Raw genomic sequence first — 20,900 nt, 5'->3', positions numbered from 1 at the left:
TTGCGCTTTGCTTTGAGCAACAATAATGTCAGGGTTGGATTCAGGATTTATTTTACCATTATATCGGATGTATACATGTTTTTGTTTTTAATAAATTACAGAATAACGTATTTGTTTCTGTGTTATTTAAATTATGATTAATTACTATAATTGATAAATTTGATCGCGCTAAAACCTGTTTTTGGCAATTTTTGAATTGTATACGGAATGTTTTGCGACAAATTTTAATGAGCTACTTTTTGCTAAAAATTAAGGCAGGTCTTTTCGTAAAGTCGTGTACCATCGGAATTACACCCTTTTAAAGAGACTGCTTTAGAGAGACCACTTACATTTCGGTTTGTATTTTATTTCACACAGTTGAGAAACATAAAAGAATGCAATTTAATAGAAAATTACTTTAACTTATCAAAAGCCTCATCGTCATACTAAAAAGAGGTGGGGAATTGTAATCCTTCGTGTTTTTTTTCATCTTATTTATACGGGGTTGAAAATTTGCAATGTAAAAAATACCATTTAAAATCTTGGCTCATGCACTTAGGAAGTTTTCTATCTCTTGCATTTTTTCATTAAAATATTCCCTTTTTTACTAAAAAAATAAATTAAGTTCCCTTTTTTGCAATTTACTCAAAAATTACTCACGTTCATAGATTCCCGAAGTTTGTAGAATTGTCCCATAAGATGGGATAATACGATTGTGTACTAGATCAAAATCGGTAGTTGGCGTCCTATAAAACTATAAACCGATTATTTAATATGTCCCCAGAAAAAAAATAGAGAGGACTTATTTCTAGACAAAATTAATTTAGTTATTAATTAAACCACGCTGATAATATCAACTTCTTTATGGCATCCTTACACGAGCGGATTTATGATCTGTTTTCTTTTTGCTTCTTTATATAACATAGATGTAGCTTCAGAACTCGGAAGCTCAGAACACACATAGACAGCAATTATTTTGTTGAAATAATAATACTTTTAATTTAGATAAATTTAGATTAAATTTATAATTTCAAAGGACTTACCTCCCTCCGTCCCTGTTCTTTGGGTTGCGATCTGACAAATTTTATTTGTAGAAGAGGAAGAGGTAGTAGTTGTGTTGTGTTGCCAAAATTGTGTTTTGCCTTCTGGGATATGTAAACAAGTATATCTTTTTTTTTACTAATTATTAATAGATTATCTCAACTTGGAAATGAAGTCTGATTAGATTACAATGAATTATATAGACGTCCCATCTCATTTTTAATTACTCCCTTCTCATAAAGTATGGTTATAATTAATATAACTCAATAAATATGTGAAATCGCCTGAATAGGAAGTGACTTACGATTATGATGAAAACAAACCACCTGGATTAATAAATAGATGATCTTTAATTTGTTACGAATGCCTCAAAATAAGGCTATCCATTGTTATCTGTTGATGAGTGTATGGATCTTGCTCTTAATTGTTGGGATTTATAAATTTCTAGAGCCAAAGCAGAAATTTCTTGATTCTCCTACGGTGGCCACCGAATTGTACAGTGGCTTGTCGGTGGATATCAAAACCAAGAGAATTTTCAAAATATGTAATTTTCCTGATGAACTTGAGACAGGGGAAGAAGGTAGTTATGAAAATGTTAACATCCTGTATTTATATTAAGTTGCAAATAACACAACACAACATTTTATTATAACAGTCCAAGTTCCTATTTTTTAAAATTTAAAATAAATGTAAAGAATTCATGGATTTATGAATTGAAAAATTATATTCAGAAGAAGAAAGAAGATATTTTAAATTATATTCTATAACAATAGATTTCTACTTATTCTTTATTTCGTTTATAACTCAAATTGTTTACAATCCCGGTACATCGTATCATTTAAAAAATATGTACCTATATTTAGCAGTAATTTCGTAACTATTATTATTTACGGTACTTTTATCTAGCTTCTATTTTTAGCTAAACAACGTACATGTTTTGTGCTAAATAAGAAATATTTAAACAATTACTTTACAGGGATACTGCAAACAGACAAATGGGTACTGAGTGGACTGTTGATTTTAATTAGGCATGGTGATAGAGGACCGTTACAACATGTAAAAAAAATATCCTCTATTAACTGTGGAACTGACAACTCAGAACTGTTGACCTCATACAAGGTACAATTTTGTTTTGATGTTAATTTATTTGATAAACCCGACAAACCTGTTGTAATTTTTTATTCCACATTCATATAAGCATACCAGTCTATATTTAAAATGTAAAAGTTATTTTCGGATTATGAATGTATTTCGTTGGCATACACATTTTATTTAAAGAAGTGTGCATTTAAATATAGATTTAATGCAGGTTTTTTTAGTGGACCTTATCCAATTTATACAAAATTTACCAAATTGCAGTCATATTAGTATATACAGGGTTTTTCAAAAGAGTAAGTGAAGCTTTTAACCATTGGGAGAAAATAATAGATATCTCATTGCATCGTTTTGCAGATAGGCAATTTTTTCAAGGTGCACCGATTAAAAAAATTATCAAATCAGAATAAAAATGATAAAAGCTGCTGAACATTACATTTGAAGCATAACTATGTACAAAAATTAGTAAGAGGGCCAAACTACAACACCCCTTTATACTGCTCACTCTTCGATTTTTTTTTATCGAAAGTACAAAAAATTTACTGAATAAGGTAAACGGTTATATATTTAAGCCTATATTAAAAATTAACAGTCGTTATTCCATCCATCTCATTATAAAATAGTTTTACGAACTCAATTCTTTAGAAAAAAATGTAATTTTTTAAATTATACTATTTTAGGTATATCTACAAATATTTTATGACTCAATTACTTCACATTCGCTATAATGTGACAAAACGAATCAGTGGCCGTGAAATAAAAGTGGATGTGAAATATTTACCCTGAAACGTAAAATAACAGAGCATCTAAAACATGATCTAAGTCAAAGTTAATAATTAACAAAGTGAAATAAAATTATTAGTCGATGAAAAAATTTTATATGTGCGTTGGCCAACACATTAATTTTTACGACTTTCTCATCTTATTGTGTTCACCTACATAAGTAATTGTTTTTAAATTAAAATATAGCCACACTGTATCTTGAAAAAGAGTATGAAAAATTTCGCCCTTAATTCTGTGGGCAATGAATTTACCTACTTTTTTGTAACACCCTGTATATTATAAAATATTTTTAAGGATTATGTAAACAATCAAACACTTTCTGGGAAAGTATCATGGGTAGGTCCAGGACCGTTTCATGGTTTTCCATTCCTCCCAACTCATTCAAAGTTGTGTCAGTTGGGTCAGCTCACTATGCAAGGTAAAAAAAAACATGTTCTCAATTTTTTTTAAATATTTTGCTTCATTAGTTACTAGTAAACTTATCGTATAATATTTTATTCAAGGTATAACCCAATTGCTAAAGTTAGGCCATTTACTTAGCCAGACGTATCACAAAGTATGGCCCAAACTGAGGGTTTTGAGCCCTTACGAACTCATAATATACAGTACAAGGTACAGAAGGACGTTCCAATCAGCTCTGGCTTTTTTATATGGACTAATCCCTCATGATACATTAACAAGAATTAATATTTATGAAAGTCAGAGTATGAGCTTTTGTTTCAAGGATTGCGGATGTCCCGTAACAGAAAAACTATCAAAGTAATTTATCGATAATTTAAATTTACTTGAATTATAATTAAGGGAACATGAAATTTTAGATATGTAAGGAAAAATATATCTCATCAACTTAGATCACATCCAGCTGTAGCGAACCTTGCCGATACAACTGGAAAATCTTTATTTTCAACTAACGCCGAACAGGGTCCACTAGGTAGCGATCCTCACGCTGTCAGGGATGCACTTTTAAGTTTCGTTTGCCACAAGAGTGGTCTACCATGTGAATCACCTTTAAATTGTATAAAGTAAGATTTGTTTGTTATTTTTAGTTTCTCATCTTTTAATCTTCGATTCATTTACAGGAGACAAAATGTTGTCGGTATTTTTGCTTACACCGACTGGGTAAACTATCAAAAGTGGAGGAATACCTATTGGAAAAGATACTGTTTATTGAAATCATATGGACTGATACGGCATATCGTCCAGCAAATGTTACATATGGTATCTAATAACGGTCCTTACTTAGTGTTGTACTCTGGACATGACCACACGCTTGAACAGCTCGCCACAGCGCTAGGGCTGCATAACGATCCATTTCTGTTAAGATACGCAGCTCGAATTATATTCGAAGTGTATCAGGATAACCGCGAATCCAACAATGCCAAAGGAATTTATTTCAGGTTGCTTTCCAACGGGAAAGATGTTACGAAACAAATTAGTTTTTGTAAAAACTTCGTCAGTGTGGACGCTAAAACTAACTTGTGCAAGATTGAAGATATCGTAAGATTTTTGCATGACGATTACTTTAGTTCACTGAATGTATCAAATTTTAAAGACGCCTGTCTTTACAAGAATGATTAATGTTATCGTCAGGCGTTTAAATGTTTTTAGAAGATTTTAACAGATTTATTTTATGTGGAATGTAAATTATTGAGATTTGATGGTTTTAAAGGATGAAGGGTGCGGGAGTTATTCACGAAATTACAATTTTTGACAAATGTAACAGAATTACATAATCAGTAACATAAAATTTTTCATTGGCTCCTGGAAAAACAGTTTCTTACTTTAGAAATCTTTTAATAGAAATAGACGTGAAACGGTTTATGTACTTTTTAATATTTTCTAAATATTGTAATAGGTATATTTATTACACTGTATTAGTCAGTTACCATAATCAATATTTATTTCTTATTTATGTTAAGTGGAATATCACAATTTCTATTTCTATATTTGTTTATTTAATTAGTAAAATAAGTTGTAAGAATATTTCAATGTATGACTATTTCACACTAATATTTTTTTTAAAAGCATTGTCTCAGCTCTTTACTGTGATCAATAATAGTTCTCGTGTAATAGTGTATTTAAAATAATAAATATATTGATGTTTTGTTACAGTTTTTTTTAAGTAACTTAGTAATTAATCGCTCCTTCACTAATAGCTGAAAATTATCAGAAACTTAATAAGATACCACTATTTGTAATAACTTCATCCCATAATATTTTTAAATACGTATATACAGGGTATTTTCTAACTTTTCCTATTTACCAGACAGAACTCTAGTAATTTTCTTAAATAACATTTTTTCCAAATTTAAAAAATAATGGAAAAGCCATGAAATAATTTGAATATACAGGCTGTTACAGATTTGCTTCTCACTACAGGGATCTCGGAAGCGGTAAGAGATACGAACTAGCTTAAATGTGAGCAAAGTTGCGTAATTTTGAAATCAACATTATGCCTCTAAAAAATCAAGGATAATGTGATTAGTTTTCGAAATATTTGAAAAAAACTGAAACTTTGGAAATACGTTTTTGTTTCATTTCAACCTGATATTGGAAAAAGGCAACTTTTTGCCCTCTGTCGAATGGCATAGTCAATTTTTATATGTAATGTTTTATCTTTCCAGCACCATCGATCATCCACTTAATTTTTTTAAATACGGACCTGGAAAGGACCCCGCACAAAATGAATGGAAATTGGGTCCCAATAGATGATTTTAGCTGTAGGACTGAGTAAGCTTCATGAAGTTTCAAGTTGATGGATTCAAAAACTGAGGCATGTAATGAATTTTGACCAGTAGGTACAATGCTTTTGGAATCACTGAACCTGAATTCTTGGATAGCTTAGCTATCTAAGGTCACCTGGAGGTCAGGTAATGGTCGTTTCAAGGTCAAACTGAAGAAAAGACTTGTATTGAATTTTGACTAGTGAGTGTATAGATTTTTGGGCTCGAAGAATGTGAATCTGGATAGCGTAACTCTAAAGGTCACCTTCAAGTCAATTCAAGGTCATTTCAAGATGAAACTAAAGCAAAGGCTTGTACTGAATTTCAACCAGTGCGTATATAAGTTTTTTTTTTGGGGGAGGAACTGAATTTGGGGATAGCTAGCCCTACAAGGTCACATTTAGGTCAAGTCAAGATCATTTCAAGGTCAAAGTACAGAAAATGCCTTTCATGAATGTTTACCTATAAGTATGTATGCTTTTGAGGTCGCTGAACCTGATTTCGCGAATAGCTTACCCTTATAAGGTCACCTGGAAATCAAGTCAAGGTCATTTCATTTGACTTATCTCAATTCAAGCCCCGCTGGCAGAATTCAGATCCAGTGATCCCAAAAGCATTGTACCTACTTGTCAAAATTCATTACATGCCTCAGTTTTTGAATGCATCAACTTGAAAGTTCGTGAAGCTTACTCAGTCCTACAGCCAAAATCACACACTTCCCCCCTCTGTATCTCTGAAACTATCCATAGGATCACTTTGGGCCCGTGACAACTTTTCATCAGAATGTCGAGAACTATAACATATTACAATTTTAGCCAAATCTAGCGGGACCCAATTTCCATTCATTTTGTGCGGGATCCTTTCATTACATTTGTTGCAAGCCTTCATGACTCTCAATACCTGCCTCAGCCCAAACCAGATTCAGACGTTTTGTCTCAAAAAATCCGTCTTCAATGTTATCATTCCAAGTTCATCTAAATTTTTTATTTGGATTTCTATGTTTATTGAATTATAGTACACTCTAAGTGTCGTTGGACCGGATGAAATCCACCTAGTTATTTAAACTATTAGCATCACACATTACAATAAAACATTATTAATTTTAATCCCGTGCCTATAGTTATTTCTAGGTTTCTTGAGTGCTCAACATTCAAACAAATTCTGATCTAATTTTTTTCAGGATATTCATACAAATCAGTTTTTTTAATGTCTTTTATAGTGAAACGTGCATGAGGTATGTAAATTTCACCAAATTTGTTCCATTAACAATGGAATAAATAATTTCTAAAACAGGTATCTCGACTATCCACTTTATTTGAGACGTAAAAAGTAAGATTATCTAAATAATGAATGGCATGTGGAAATATCACACCATATCACTGTAATGCACGTGGTTACATGAAAAAATTGGTGCATGAAACTAAAGTGAGAACAATGGAGAAATTTTGAGAATGTAAAAAACGAAATAGAAATTATTCAGGAAAAATTTTTACCCTAAAAGCATGAGTGGAAATAAAAGTGGTGGTGATAAATTCGAACATCTTTAGGCAGGCTCAGGCCCGGTCTGGCTCTTTCAGGGGCCGTCGAGAAAAACGGAATTCGAGGCCTATTTGATTTATTATTGTTATTAGGGTGCATATCGACTCTCCCAAGGAAAACTGTCGTATCCCAAATTTGGTTATACTGACATACAATTGCATTTGAATAGTTGAGAAAATAATAATGTTTGTTATTTTTTTTTATTACAAGAGCTAAATCGTTCTTCTTTAACAAAGTAATTATTATTAAGGTCTTAATTAATTATTATTATTGATGATCTAAATAAAATAGTTTAGGATAAGAAAAAAAATAGATTTTGAATGAGTTACTACAGTTTTCGTCGACAAAGTTTTTTATTGAGAAACAACTTGCTACACTAATAAGGTACAGAAAAATTAAACATTTTCTATTTTTAGATAAAAAATATTTGTTAATCAATAATGACATAAAACAAAAAGACCTAAAAGACCGCTAAATTTTTTACCATCAATTGGCAGCAAACCTTGATACAATTTTGGAAATTGATATTCTTCGCGTTTGCGTGTGTTTTTTGTTTGTAAGTCTAGTTCTTTATGACTTTCTCCAAAATTATACACAAAAAATACTTTATTGGGAGACTTTGGATTGCAAGGATTTCTCGGATTTTGCTGATTTTTACAGCCTCCACTAATATATTTTTTCCAGTTTTGTTTCTTTACCATTGGTTTAAAAGTTACAAAATCTTCTTGTGACATTTCTTTTACTTTGTACTGTGGGTCAGTAACTTTGGCCATTTTTATTAGATAATCCACTGATCAGAAGTGTATATAGCAGAGTGACGTATTTTTACAACTTCAATTACAGCATGGATGCTGTCATTTTCATTCTGCATGTGGCCAATTTCAAGAAAACAGTGTGTTATTTCCAAATCCAAAGTCATTGATGAATCAGCAAACATCGCAAAAACAAAACGATTACGGTTTTGACCACCGCAATTGTCGGAATAAAGAATAACCTTTCGTATGCCATTTTCTTTAACACTTTTTAAAAAATCTATAAACAACTTCCAATTTCATCCGGTTCTTTTTCGATATTTTGATACGGGTTCGATAAATCATAAGTTGTAAAGTTGTATGTTGCGATTTCACTTTAATAAAAATCGCTGACTTCTGACTTGGGCGTTACTAACACCTTCTGCAAATTAAAGCATGCTGTTATTAGAGATTTATCAGTTTTCGAAAATTCTTTATCAATGTCTTTCAGATTTCGAACCGCGATTTTCTTTAAATTATGATTATTATAATCATTTTTTTTGTTCTCTTCTCGGAATCTGTATTCTTATGGGCACTACACACCGAATCTTTTTTTGGCTTAAAGAAAGTTATATTAAATTTCGAATTCTCTCGTTTTTCCTCCCGGCACACGGCTTATAGATAAAGGACTTATTAGTGTAGAGGGCTTACGGTTTGGAATATATATTTATTTCTCTCTTTCTTTCCTGTAGGTACACTATTTATAAGGGTATAGGGCAAATTAATAAAATTTGTGTTATTTTTTTGACCTGGAAAAATCCCGTTTCTACAAAAGATTCAATTTTTATTTTTACATTCTTCTTTTTTCTTTTCAATTTACGGTGGCTATATCTCAAGAATTTACAAAAAAATTTCTTATACTTTTGGCGCCTCGTTAGTTGTTTGGGGGCCTATCTTCCAAAATAAGTCGGGGTTTGCCGACTTCCCGACCTGGCCAGACCGGGCCTGGGCAGGCTCCGACCTGCCTACAACATTTTTATTTTTGTAATTTCCGAGTTTTTAAAAATTTTATTTGAAAAAATGTTTGTACTTTTTGAGTTCTACATTATGTTAAAAGGAAAACTATAACTAAAACACCCTGTATATATTAGAACAAAAGTTGAACTCCTAAACTGTCTCATAAGTTACCAATTCTCGGTAGGAACATTCGTTTTTCGTGCCGTTCCAAGTTTGTAGCATTTCCTTCTTAATATTTTCGTTATCTGCTTTGAATATAAATTTAAAAAAAAAACTACAAATTAGAAAACAAAACTTTTATTACTTTTCAAGGAGGAAATATACAATGATTCTTCAAATTGGTATTATAAATATTCCTCAATGTTCTCTTAGTGTATACATATCATTTTCAAAAACGAAAAAAGTTCATTATAATACCTTACAAATTCCTATGTACACTGAAGATTTATCATGTTTATCACAGTATAAGATGATTATTACAATTCAATCATATACATCGAAATAACACATAACAGCAATTAATAAAAAATAAAATATGTACAAGTATGAAAAACATTGTAATAAAAACGTACCATTAAATTGTACCAACAATTTAAAAGTATATAACTTGTAAAATTGTTCTAAAAATAATTCATATTCGTGAGGATTTCTCACTAATATTAAAGAAATTCACTTGAAGTATATCTTTGAATTAAGTAAAATAGCAGGGGTGTATAATAAAGTGTAGAAAAATAATTGAAAATTGACAAAATAGGAGTTTCTAAAAATGACAAAATTTCTTGCTAGCCCCAGACACTTTTAGCAGAAAATAATAAGGAAAATATTTATGTATCGCGCTAAAAATATTAAATGATTAACTATTTGGCATTGCATATGGTTGCATCTCACCATCAAACGATCGACTGTACATAGGTATAAAAATTAATTTAAAGCCCACCCTTCCCTTTTTCGCCAAGAACATATTGGTAGTATGCTGCATTCATCTGTTCCAAGAAAATAAAGGTGAGAACTGTGTGGGGCCCCAGGCGGAAGTAATATGGAGCGAACCCTTTCCATAAGGCAAACAAGCCCTCGTTTTTGACGACGGACGCTAAGACGTGGATTGGTCCCGAATATTCCGGTTTTCCGTTTATCGTTTTCATATTCTGGATCCTATAAAAGAAGACATTGTCTGAAGTTATTTATTTGTAGCGTAATTTTGGGTTTTTCTATTCACTTGTGAAAAAAGTTAAAAAATTCTATCCGGTATTTCACGTTGAAAAAGGCCGACTATACTTGTTAGTAGGTCATTTCATTTTGTGCCAGTAGATACAATGTAATGCTTTGTACCAGTAGGCGTTGAGTAGCAATGACATAAGAATATGTCATATTTTACAGGTTATATCTGAGCCACACACTAATCTAGGGTTGGTTTATATAAAAGTATTGATTGGTTCATAAAAAAGTATTAGTCCTAACTTAGCCTTAACTTAACCTTAATCTTAAAAATTTAAATGTACAAAATGTAATGTATAGAACTAGGTAAAGGTTAAGATTTTTATAAACCGATACATTACATTCTGTACATTTAACTTTTTAGGGCTAAGATTAAGGTTAAGTTACGGCTAAGTTAGGACTAATACTTTTTTATAAACCAACCATAACATTCATTTTAAAATAGTTTAAATCTTAAAAATTAATTTATTTCGGTTATCAAAATATAAAAAGAACATCAGTTTTTAAAACGAAAATAGATCAATTTTGGAAACACAAATTAATATCAAAGTGAGGTAATATAGTGACGTTATATCTGCTTTTTTAGTATGGTATTTTTTGAGATTTGTTTTGTTCAATTCATTTTTAATTTTTCCACAAGTGGCAACAACCCAAATAAACAAAAAAAATCATGTTAAAGAAGGACAGTCCTTATTAATAGAATAAGAATAAACAGTTTCACCTTTTACTTGTGCAACAATAAGAACCAAATTTGCATATTTGAGTATGTACATTTCATTAATTTTTATGAAGTTTATTTTTTACTGACTAGTGATTAAACAATGAGGTAATAAATGCTTACAATTACATTATTATTTTATGAAAATAACATTTAGTAACACATTACTGATTTCAAACGGTAAACATGAACGTTAATTCAGAAATTATCATGAGGAATAATCTGACACAAATTAATTTTTTTAGGCGACTTAATTTCATAGATTTCATAACATTATTTCATTAAGATAATGTATCCAAGCATGGCAAAATCATGTTTGTCTATCCAGAATCTGGATATTTCTTAACAACAGCTTAAACATTCCTTTTTTGTGAGAATAATCACATTATTTTACTCAGAATGAAACAAATAACGCTGATATTTTTAAAATGATAAACAATTTATTATTAATCCATACTTACATAACTGAATATAGATAAGTTATATCAGGAATTTGAGGAGTATTAAAACCTTAAAAGATTTATTTAGAGCAAATCCCATAAAATTAAAAAAAAACATTTATTTTAAAAAAATATTTAAGTTCTGACTTACCTGGTTTTGGCAATATCGACGGGCATGGACGCAGCAGTGGTGATAAGCCCGGATATCATGGATGCAATGAAGTGAAGGAATATTCCTTCGTTAAGGTTCAAATTTTCCACCAAAATTTGTTTGGCTTGCGAATAACTAGCCAACTGTGCAGCATTGACAACCATAGCTCTACCCATGGTGGGTATGGCGCCTCTCCAAAGCGTTAATAGTCCTTCCTCCTTGTAAATTCTCATTAAAGCGTCGAGCACGTGTTTGTAGTTTCTCCGTTCGTTCGGTGGTAAACGACCATCGGCGGTCATTCGAATCAGCGCTACCTCGGCGGGGGTACCTAGATAAAAAATATGTTTGATTTGTGCAATCAATCAGAAATCAGTGTAATTTCCTCATCACATTAAAAAAAAGGAAACAGAAGGTGGAAGGTATTTTTTGTTAAGGACTGGATTTAAATAAAAAACGTTACATAAAAATAGAATTTTAAATCTCAAAATATCCACCTAACTGGAAGAAAAAAAATGATAAAATTATAAAAAATGTATGCTAATAGGTTCATATTTGGTTCAAGGTTCAATTTAAAAAACTAAGTAATTATTTTAAAATTTTCTCATTAATGTAACAAATAATGATGTGAGAATGTGAATAATTTATAGAGGGATATAAAATAAAATAGATAAAATCTCACAAATGTTATTATATAATTTTATCTTACGATTCAATATGTTGCTTTTCAAAATATGAAAAAATATACCTATCTGATTTGTTTTATTAGATATGATATGATAAAATCATAAGTAACAAAACAGATATACTTCTATACGCATTTGTAAAACATTTTTGTTTGTATTGTCCGGAAAACAAACTTTTATAAAAATTGGAACATGGCCAAGAATAGGTATTACTTAACCGGAGTCAACAGTTCAGCATATTTTTTAATGGAACTGATTATTTTACGAGTTTTTTAAATTTAATTTTAGAAGTCACAAGGTATTAGTAACTAGCTTGAAATATGTTTTTCGGAGGCAGGCAATAATGAAGTTATATAACATGTATTTGGTCTCTGCCTAGTCTACAAAGTAATTTATTTTTATAAAAACATTGACATAAAATATTGGTAGCTGGAAAAGAATATTTAAATATGTATATTCAATTAAACTGAAAAGATAACAAAAAAAAATGACAGAGTTACTATTAAACTTAGGTTTAATATTGAAGGTCAAAAATAATAAATAATGAGTATGTGCAATGGTATATGTATAACATTTTATATTAAGAGAAAACGTTTAAATAACTGGAACGTACCAACAAAAGCTCCGCATACACCAGAAGCCATACCGATTGCAGCTTTTGCGAAAAATCCAGGTGGTTTACCATCAGGCGATTTCATCTGATCGAAGAGCCAGGTGTATATACCTAATCGGGTAGTGGTGTACGTAGCTTGTCTAAGGAGACCTGCCGAGATTCCATTGTATAACGCAAAAAATCCTTCTTTAGCCACAATGCCTTGGAAAGCATGAAAAGACGTTTTATATTCTTTGGTTTTACTTAATTGCATTCTATTTTTTATTAAATCTAAAGGTTGTACAAACATCGTGGCCAGCATCCTGAAAAGGAATATTTAAATTTACCGCCTTCATCTTGCAAACATATGATTTAAAAGGGACAAGGTGTGCAAATCTTACCCTGCCGAACCACCAAAAGCAAATTTAAGGCCATTTGGAATAGTTTTCGTTTCCTTATTAGACATATTTTTCCAATGAAAATGGAATCTATCACTGTCAAACGGTAAAATACAACCGACTTGTGTAAAATATGAACTATCTTCACAGTTCTTGGACAGTTTAACTAGCAGAGGTGAGAAAGGTCATCGTAACATATTTGTCAAACAAAACTTTTATGAATTACTACGAGTGGAGCGATTGCCGATTCGCTATCGCTACTGGAAAAATGAATTTCCGTTCACAAAAATAGGCAATTCGTTATGCAGATTTGCTATGCGGGTTGCCGAAAATTAGGTCACAGAAACTGTCAAATAATCAAATGTATTTAAAAAGTTCAGTTTTTCTGCATCAACAAAAATACTAAATAAGTAAGTGTATCAATAATTCATCGTTATATTCAAATCGAACTATGTTTTATTTCAATTATTAAACTACAAAAACCTGTCTTATTGACCTATCACCTTTCTAACCTAAAATACAATTTTAGGATATGGCTAGTAATATACAAGGATTTAGTTATTGTTGTGAAATTTGTGGTTTAGAAGGCCTTAGTGAAGATGAATTTAGAACCCATACTCATACTGCTCATGTGGATGGTAATGCTGTGTGCCCTTTCTGTGAATTGTCAGCTGTTTCTCCAGCCGAACTCATTTTACACGTGAATCAGGCCCATTTAGACTTTTTAACTCCCGAGTCTGAACAGAACATAAGCTTCATCGATGATCCTAGTCCGAGGTAATAATATTTTGTCACATATAACTTAAAAGCATTGAGTTTTATTTTTGATATTGATTTTTTTGTGGGAAGTATCTAGTGCTTGTATTCAACAGTAATATTGAAATTTTAGAATTAAAACGTTAAGCAATGTATGTACAAATATTTTCTTGCAGTGAATGTAATGGGCTAAATGGTGAAAATAATTGGAACTTTCCGTCTTACTCTAGTAATAATCAAAATAATCCTAGGGAAGTTAAAAGTAATATAAATAACATAAATTTAAATCCAAAGGTAAATGTACTAACGATTTTCTTAAAATTTAAGTTGTTTGATTTTTTTTTATACTCAGATAGTTCACCTTAGCTGTGTAAAAGTGTGATGTATAATAAAATTTGTTTTCAGATAAATGGGGGTGGAGAAGCAAGTCCAAAAAATTCCAGCCATGGTCAGGGATCACCGCTACGTTCTAATTTAGCTCTGAAATTGAAAAGTTCTGCCCCCAAATTACAATGTCCTATGTGTAACTATACTAGCTTGAGTCCTAATGAATTGGAAGAACATGTAAACAGGTATTTATTTAATAAACTTCACTGTGCATTGATATGAAAGTATATTTTACTTTAATTTAGTTGTTATTTTTAGCTGTGTTGTTAATTTTCTGTTACTTAAATATTTTTTGTGTATTAAAATACTTAAAATACATGTAAATATATAATTATCTCTAAAAATTGTGTTCCTTTTTTATTTTTAGCAAATAATGTATAACACATTGTTCTTTATTTTGCTATTAGGTTTTTAATTATTCTATTTTAGGAGTCATTTTGACCTGACGTCTCCGTCGTTGGGAGGAACTACGGAAGAGATATTCTCTTGCCCATTATGTGTTAATTCTTTCAAATCTGCACCAGATCTGGAGCTTCATGTCAATATCGAACATCGTGACATCCTGTCGCCGGCTAGTCCTTCAACTCATGCGTGTCCTGTCTGCGGTATTACTATCGACAGTGACTGTAACGTAAGAAATTTTTTTAAGCAAATATTTTACACAGTAATTTAACAAACTTTTCTCGATTTCTTTTTTTTAGAGCGAAGCAGCTATTAGACATGTAGAATCTCACTTTCCCGCTGGTTCGCCTCAGCCGGCGGAAAAAGCAGCTCTCCGCGAACGCGAACAAAGAGAATTCGAATTGCTGCGTGCTCAGTACGGCATGGACAACCAGGGTAACTTCAGAGAACAGTCTGTAACTAATATGCAGCGTGCTGTCTACGCAGGAGAAATGAGCGTCGCTGATTATTATGAACGGACTTTGGACCTAAGAGCTGCCGAAAGCTGTGGTATCGACGACGGGAGCTCGGTTACTAGAAGCATTGTGAGTAAATGTATTTACTTTTAATAAAATTGAGGATTGTTGATTCATTTTTAGGTTCCCCGAGTTAGAGCGATGAGTAATAACGCTACAAATGTTGTAAGAACGCTGCTCTGCACTTGCGTCGACCATTATGCTTCTTCTTATGGAGACAGGGGATGGGGATGCGGTTACAGGAACACTCAGATGTTGTTTTCTAGCTTGTTGACACATACTGGGTATAACGAGAGACTTTATAAGTTGTGGCAGGGTCAGAAGCCGCCGAGAAGTTCGGTACCGAGCATATCGAGAATTCAAGGACTCATTGAACAAGCGTGGGCACAGGGTTTTGATGTTCAGGTAAAACAGAGAAATTTGTACGAAAATAATTTTTTAAAGTAGAATTTTTCATTTTTTTATTTCTTTTTCTTGTGGTAAGTAAAATACTTTGTAGGGATCTGAACAGTTGGGATGCAGGCTGGTCAATACAAGGAAGTGGATAGGGGCGACGGAAGTTGTAACTCTACTATCATATCTACGAATAAAGTGTCAATTGGTCGATTTCCATCGCCCCACTGGGCCCGGCGGTACCCATCCGGAATTATTTAATTGGGTTCTAAAATATTTTGAAAGCTCAGTTGGTGGTGAATTCACAGCGCCCCTTTACCTGCAGCATCAAGGTAGCTTTCGCAGGCACATCGATCGGGATCAAAATGGTTTTATTTTTTTGTTTCTCAGGTCATAGTCGGACAATAATGGGTATAGAAGTTCACAGGGACGGCAGCTTGGTTCTTTTAGTCCTTGATCCTAGTCATTCTCCACAACAGATGGCGCAGTTTGGCGATACGAATAGCGTCACTGCAGCACTGAGATTACTAAGGAAGAGCGAAGCAGCGATGAAAGCACGGCAGTACCAGATCGTTGCGATCGTTGGTATGATCGACAATGAACAGCAGTATCAGGTACGATTAACATTATCGTTTGTAATTACCATTTGATTTTGTTTTTTTACCTTAGGGTGGTCTTAAATTATCTCCCGTTATTTTCAGGAAATATAATTCATCAAAAAATAAAGAGTACACGTTTATATAAACTTTTTTCCAAAGGAGAGAATAATACAGGGTGTAACGTTCAATGGGGTCGTGCTTATACAGAACTTATAGTTTATTTTCCTAAATTTCATTGTTAAAATTGATTTTTTCCAAAATTTTCAGAATTTTAATACTGTATAAATTATTGTCAAGGTACCTGAAGTGTGAATATAAAATATAAATAGTATATCTTACACGACTTTTAAGATATCCTAAAATATATGATATTTATCAGCTCCCTTTAAAAAAGAGTATATATATATATATATATATAAAAAGTTTATATAAAAAAATAGCCTTACATTTTGTGTATCTACGTCAGCATTGCCAGATTTTGGCGGGACGTCCCGATTTTTACCCCAAAATTAAAAGCCTGCGCGGGACAGGATCAGTCCCGCTTTTCGGTTATTACTCGATGAGGCGATGAGTAGTATAGTAGAGTCTTTTTATTAAAATACATTTTCTATGACAGTTTTGGCTATCTATCATCATGTAAACTTAATTTGAAACTAAAATAAAAGGATAAGTAGTTAAAAACTATTGATTATATACATTTTTTAATATGTCCCTTAGAGTATTTACTACTGGAAGCAGCGTCCCAGTGGCTGAGAGTGTAGCGGACGTTGTAGAGGGAGAGAGGTATAAGAGGGTATATATTATCTCTCTCTAGCACCATGCGATTGGTTCTGTCGTTGTCAGGGGGGGAGAGGACGGCAGCCAATCGTGTGCTACTAGAGGGAGATAGCAAATACCCTCCTATACCTCTCTCTCTCTACAAAATCCCGCTTTTTTTACTCAAAAAATTTCAAAATCCTGTTTTGCCCGAAAAAAAATCTGGCAACGCTGACCTACGTCTCGAAAATATCAGGAGACCACCCTGTATACAGTACATATGTGAGTGTGCTTAATTTAAATAATTTTTCAGCAAAGTAAAATTTTGCGTGGTCTGCGGATCCCTCAAGAGCGGTGAGAGTGACATTTTGGAAATGTTAGGAAAATAAAGTCGGCTTTATGAAGTTTTAAAAAGATTCTCTCCACATATTTCACCACCTTTGCTGTTCATATATCTTAAAAGTTTACATATGATCGAGGTCACAATTACCTTCTGTTTTCGTGTTTGTGCGAGGGTACTTTCAAAATTTCCCATCGAAAGAATTTGGTTTTTCCGATATGACGTTTTCTGCGACCTCATGTGTGAATTTTTAAGAGTTTGTGTGAAAATTTGCCACACTTTAGCCTTCATTTTTCTTTTGAATCATGGCCTGGAAATGTCAATAAGTAGCTGGTAAGATAAAAGCTTAACTATATATTTTAAAAACAATAAATATATATTATATACTTGTATTTTACATATTTTTTAAAACGTCTACACTGGTTTATTCAGTTATTGTGATATTTTTTGAGTGAGTGTCGGCAAACATAACTAATAGAGGGTTGTTGGAATTTGTACACTTCCTTTGCACGTTCGCATAAATATATATGGAATATTCACTGACAGTTCAAAAATTAGTAAAAAAAAGCAGATCTCTTGCCGTTTATACGCTAGGATTCAATTTTGATGAAAAATTTCAACTTGCATTAATACAAATATAAAAAGCATTTATTTTAAAACAGTCAATTAAATTTTCATTTTTATACTTTTTTTTTCCAAAGACGATGTACAGGGTTTTCATTTATTGGGATCTACAATAAACAAAGAAAGGTAGATGAATGCAGTTGTTATGCTATATCTGTCTCATTAAAACAACTTATGTAGTCTCCTAACAAGTACTTTTATGAGTGAAAATTGCAACATAATTTGTTTTATTAGGTGTTAGAGTGTGAACAAAAACATGGCATATTTTTTTATTTTTCGTATCCCTAGTCTCGTCTACATCTTTCCAAGAATTTTGAAATTTGACCTTTATTATTCTATTTCTTCATTCTTGCGATGTATATGACAATACAATGTTAAAGTAATGGATATTTGGGTACATATTTCTGTTAAACAATCAGTATCGTTCATTATCATCTACATATACTGGAATAGTACAGTCTATATAAAAATTAAGGCATGTAATAAAAATATCCAGTATGGCAGCTGTAAGGGTTTGTTTCCTTTATACTTTACTTTCAGTGTCTTTTAGCCAGACAGGAATGTCAGCTCAGCATTTGACAAACATGACATTTTATTATTGTTCCATCATAGATGAAAAATAGCTAATATATTTGTTAATTTGATAGGCATAGCTCAAACAAGACATTTTAAAATTTCTTTTGTGAAATGATTCCTACGAATGCTGAAAAAATACTAATCGATCAGTATACCCAGTTCATAATGCACACTCTACAAAACCCCCTTAACTTTGTGTCAAAATATAAATGAAAACCCTGTACAGTGTGTTTTCCTATATTTTACACCATACTTGCAGCTGCTATTTTTGGAGATATGAAATGTTAAATACATACATGTTAAATAAATTTTTCTAAAGCGTGAGAATTTTATATGAAATCAAACAAACGAACATTGCAAATGTGTTAAAATAAACAAACTGTTCTTTTTAATAATGGAACACCCGGTATACTTTTACTTTTTATCTTCAACAATAACCGCTGTAGATGGAATGCTACGTTTTTTTAACTATTGTAACTTTATATTGTTTTAAATATGGATGTCTTGTCAGATACATTGATTATATAGGGTGTAAAAAATTTGACTGCCACTACTTCAGCATGAGATAAAGTAATCATAAATCACAAAAAAGTTGTATATTACAGGGGCGTAAGATTAACAGTTTTCAAAATACAGCGAGTATTAATATTGGGGAGTTTCATCACAACGTGACAACAGCGCTTAACCTAACGCTACATAGCTGGTGCATGCCACTCGTGCACGCAGCAGACTTGTCCTACGGAAAAAATGTAAACAGCTATTATTGTGAAACATTTAGTAACTTTCAAGACAATTGTTTTCCAGTTTTTAAATAAATAAAATCAAATGTATCGATTTTGTAGTACGAAGATAGTGTTGTGCTTAAATTTTAGCTCAAATTTTAGTAATTATGAATCTCTTATAACGAACTTAACTTTTAATCAAATTCTGAATTTGAAAAATATGTAATTAAAGTACCCAAAAATTCACGTTATCCAAATAATCATATGTATTAAAATTTAGGTACTTACCAAAAAGCAAAATTCACTTTCGAATCCAATTTTCGCGCACTCCAGGAAAACACCTCAAGAAAAGGAAATGGTACGCAAAAAACACTCAGACATGGTCCAATTCCAGATACCAACAGAATTGCGTATTGCTAGACAGCATTTAGTACCTCGATTTATCCGCCGCGCCGTTTCACATTGCTCGATATGAATTCTATCGAATTTTAAAATTACGCTAAATATTTTTTAGAATTAAGCATAAAGAAGTTCAAAAAAGTGATAAATTGTATTTTATAGTATTCTATGCATGCAGTTATGTCAATAATCGAACTTTTGTACATCAAGTTGGAGGTTTTGATAATCTTTTTTCTTCGAAATGGTTGAGTTTAGGACTCTTGTCATAAGGTTTTTTGTTTATTTAATGTATTCTATCGTCTGTTAAAATTAAGGCAGTCAAACTTCTAACACTCTGTATAAGCTACGCTCAGATAAGTCAAGCGGAGCCTGATGCTTGCCTACAAATTTTGACGTTTATAGGCTGTCAGGATTGTGGGAGCATTGCAATCGACGTCAGATCTAACAAATCACGCATTTATAACAGTTTAAGTACCAATTTGTCTCTTTTTAAAACATGCTTTCTTAGATCTGACGACGTTGATTGCACTGCCCCCTAGCCGCAGACGGCCTAACTTCCTCTGAACATGTGGTCAATGTCAACAATTAGACGAACCTTCTTGTCCTGTATATCTAATGCTAGATGTAAAGAACGGTCAATGAATCATTTCCTGATGTTACTAAACCATATTTTAAATTACGCTGCTCATACATCTACCCAAAGCAATAAAATAAGTACAAACCTCTATCTTGTAGACTTAGATCATTGCATGCAAAAGGTAGATTGTGTGATAATTTCATTATTTTTAGATTTCATTAAAAACTATTCCCTAGATTTGTATTATATAAACAGACAAGTGGTAGTTTGTATTTATTAAAAACTAAAATATAGGGATTCTCTGGAATATCAAGGGAAATTAAATATACTTTATAGTTTGCCGAGAAAACCCGTTTGTTAATCAAATAATTTTAAAAATACAGGGTTGTTAAATAAGTACTTACAATTATTTTTTTGTTTACATTGAAAATGTTACTAAATTGAAAAGTTGCTGTAATTTAGGAAAATATTCCAGACAATTCTTTTCCAAATAGAACCTTTTTCAAATTGATATAGGCGTTAGATGAATAGCTATTTCAAGGATTATAGAAATAGTTCCCTTCTTAAAAGTGATTTTGTGTTAAAATTATTGCATAATTTGCTTCTTGCACTGAACATTTGCCAAACAAAATACCATGAATACAAAAAATTGCATTAAAGTTAACAGACTTTAATGTAAAACTAACTTTTCGAATAATTTTCTGAACATAGCCCTCTATATCTTATGTTTCTCCTATAAGATACAAAAA

The 20,900-nt window shown here is 31.9% G+C and overlaps 3 protein-coding genes across 3 annotated transcripts; 2 read left to right on the top strand and 1 right to left on the bottom strand.

The window, feature by feature from the left end:
* Positions 1–1,091: 1,091 nt before the first annotated feature.
* LOC108915700 (2-phosphoxylose phosphatase 1) lies at positions 1,092–4,959 on the top strand. The gene is made up of 6 exons (XM_018721808.1): positions 1,092–1,600; positions 1,997–2,139; positions 3,193–3,316; positions 3,402–3,657; positions 3,717–3,920; positions 3,978–4,959. Exons 1-6 carry the CDS (start codon positions 1,363–1,365, stop codon positions 4,474–4,476), a joined length of 1,464 nt encoding a protein of 487 aa, XP_018577324.1. The 5' UTR covers positions 1,092–1,362; the 3' UTR covers positions 4,477–4,959.
* A 4,230-nt stretch (positions 4,960–9,189) lies between these two features.
* On the bottom strand, positions 9,190–13,173 carry LOC108915706 (mitochondrial 2-oxoglutarate/malate carrier protein). Its single transcript, XM_018721817.2, has 4 exons — positions 13,109–13,173; positions 12,729–13,030; positions 11,433–11,760; positions 9,190–10,060 (listed from the first exon to the last, which is right to left on the bottom strand). The coding sequence occupies exons 1-4, from the start codon at positions 13,171–13,173 to the stop codon at positions 9,835–9,837; spliced, it is 921 nt and encodes a 306-aa protein (XP_018577333.1). The 3' UTR covers positions 9,190–9,834.
* A 212-nt stretch (positions 13,174–13,385) lies between these two features.
* On the top strand, positions 13,386–19,055 carry LOC108915707 (zinc finger with UFM1-specific peptidase domain protein-like). The gene is made up of 10 exons (XM_018721818.2): positions 13,386–13,515; positions 13,635–13,882; positions 14,038–14,155; positions 14,267–14,433; positions 14,678–14,879; positions 14,950–15,234; positions 15,289–15,570; positions 15,665–15,890; positions 15,949–16,172; positions 17,227–19,055. Exons 2-10 carry the CDS (start codon positions 13,638–13,640, stop codon positions 17,269–17,271), a joined length of 1,794 nt encoding a protein of 597 aa, XP_018577334.1. The 5' UTR covers positions 13,386–13,515; positions 13,635–13,637; the 3' UTR covers positions 17,272–19,055.
* The last annotated feature ends 1,845 nt before the right edge of the window (positions 19,056–20,900 follow it).

Source organism: Anoplophora glabripennis, unplaced genomic scaffold (assembly GCF_000390285.2).
Source record: "Anoplophora glabripennis isolate ALB-LARVAE unplaced genomic scaffold, Agla_2.0 scaffold1094, whole genome shotgun sequence".
NCBI classification, from domain to species: Eukaryota; Metazoa; Arthropoda; class Insecta; order Coleoptera; family Cerambycidae; genus Anoplophora; species Anoplophora glabripennis.
Note: the sequence above shows the minus strand (reverse complement) of the source record. Positions and strands in the feature narration are given on the sequence as shown.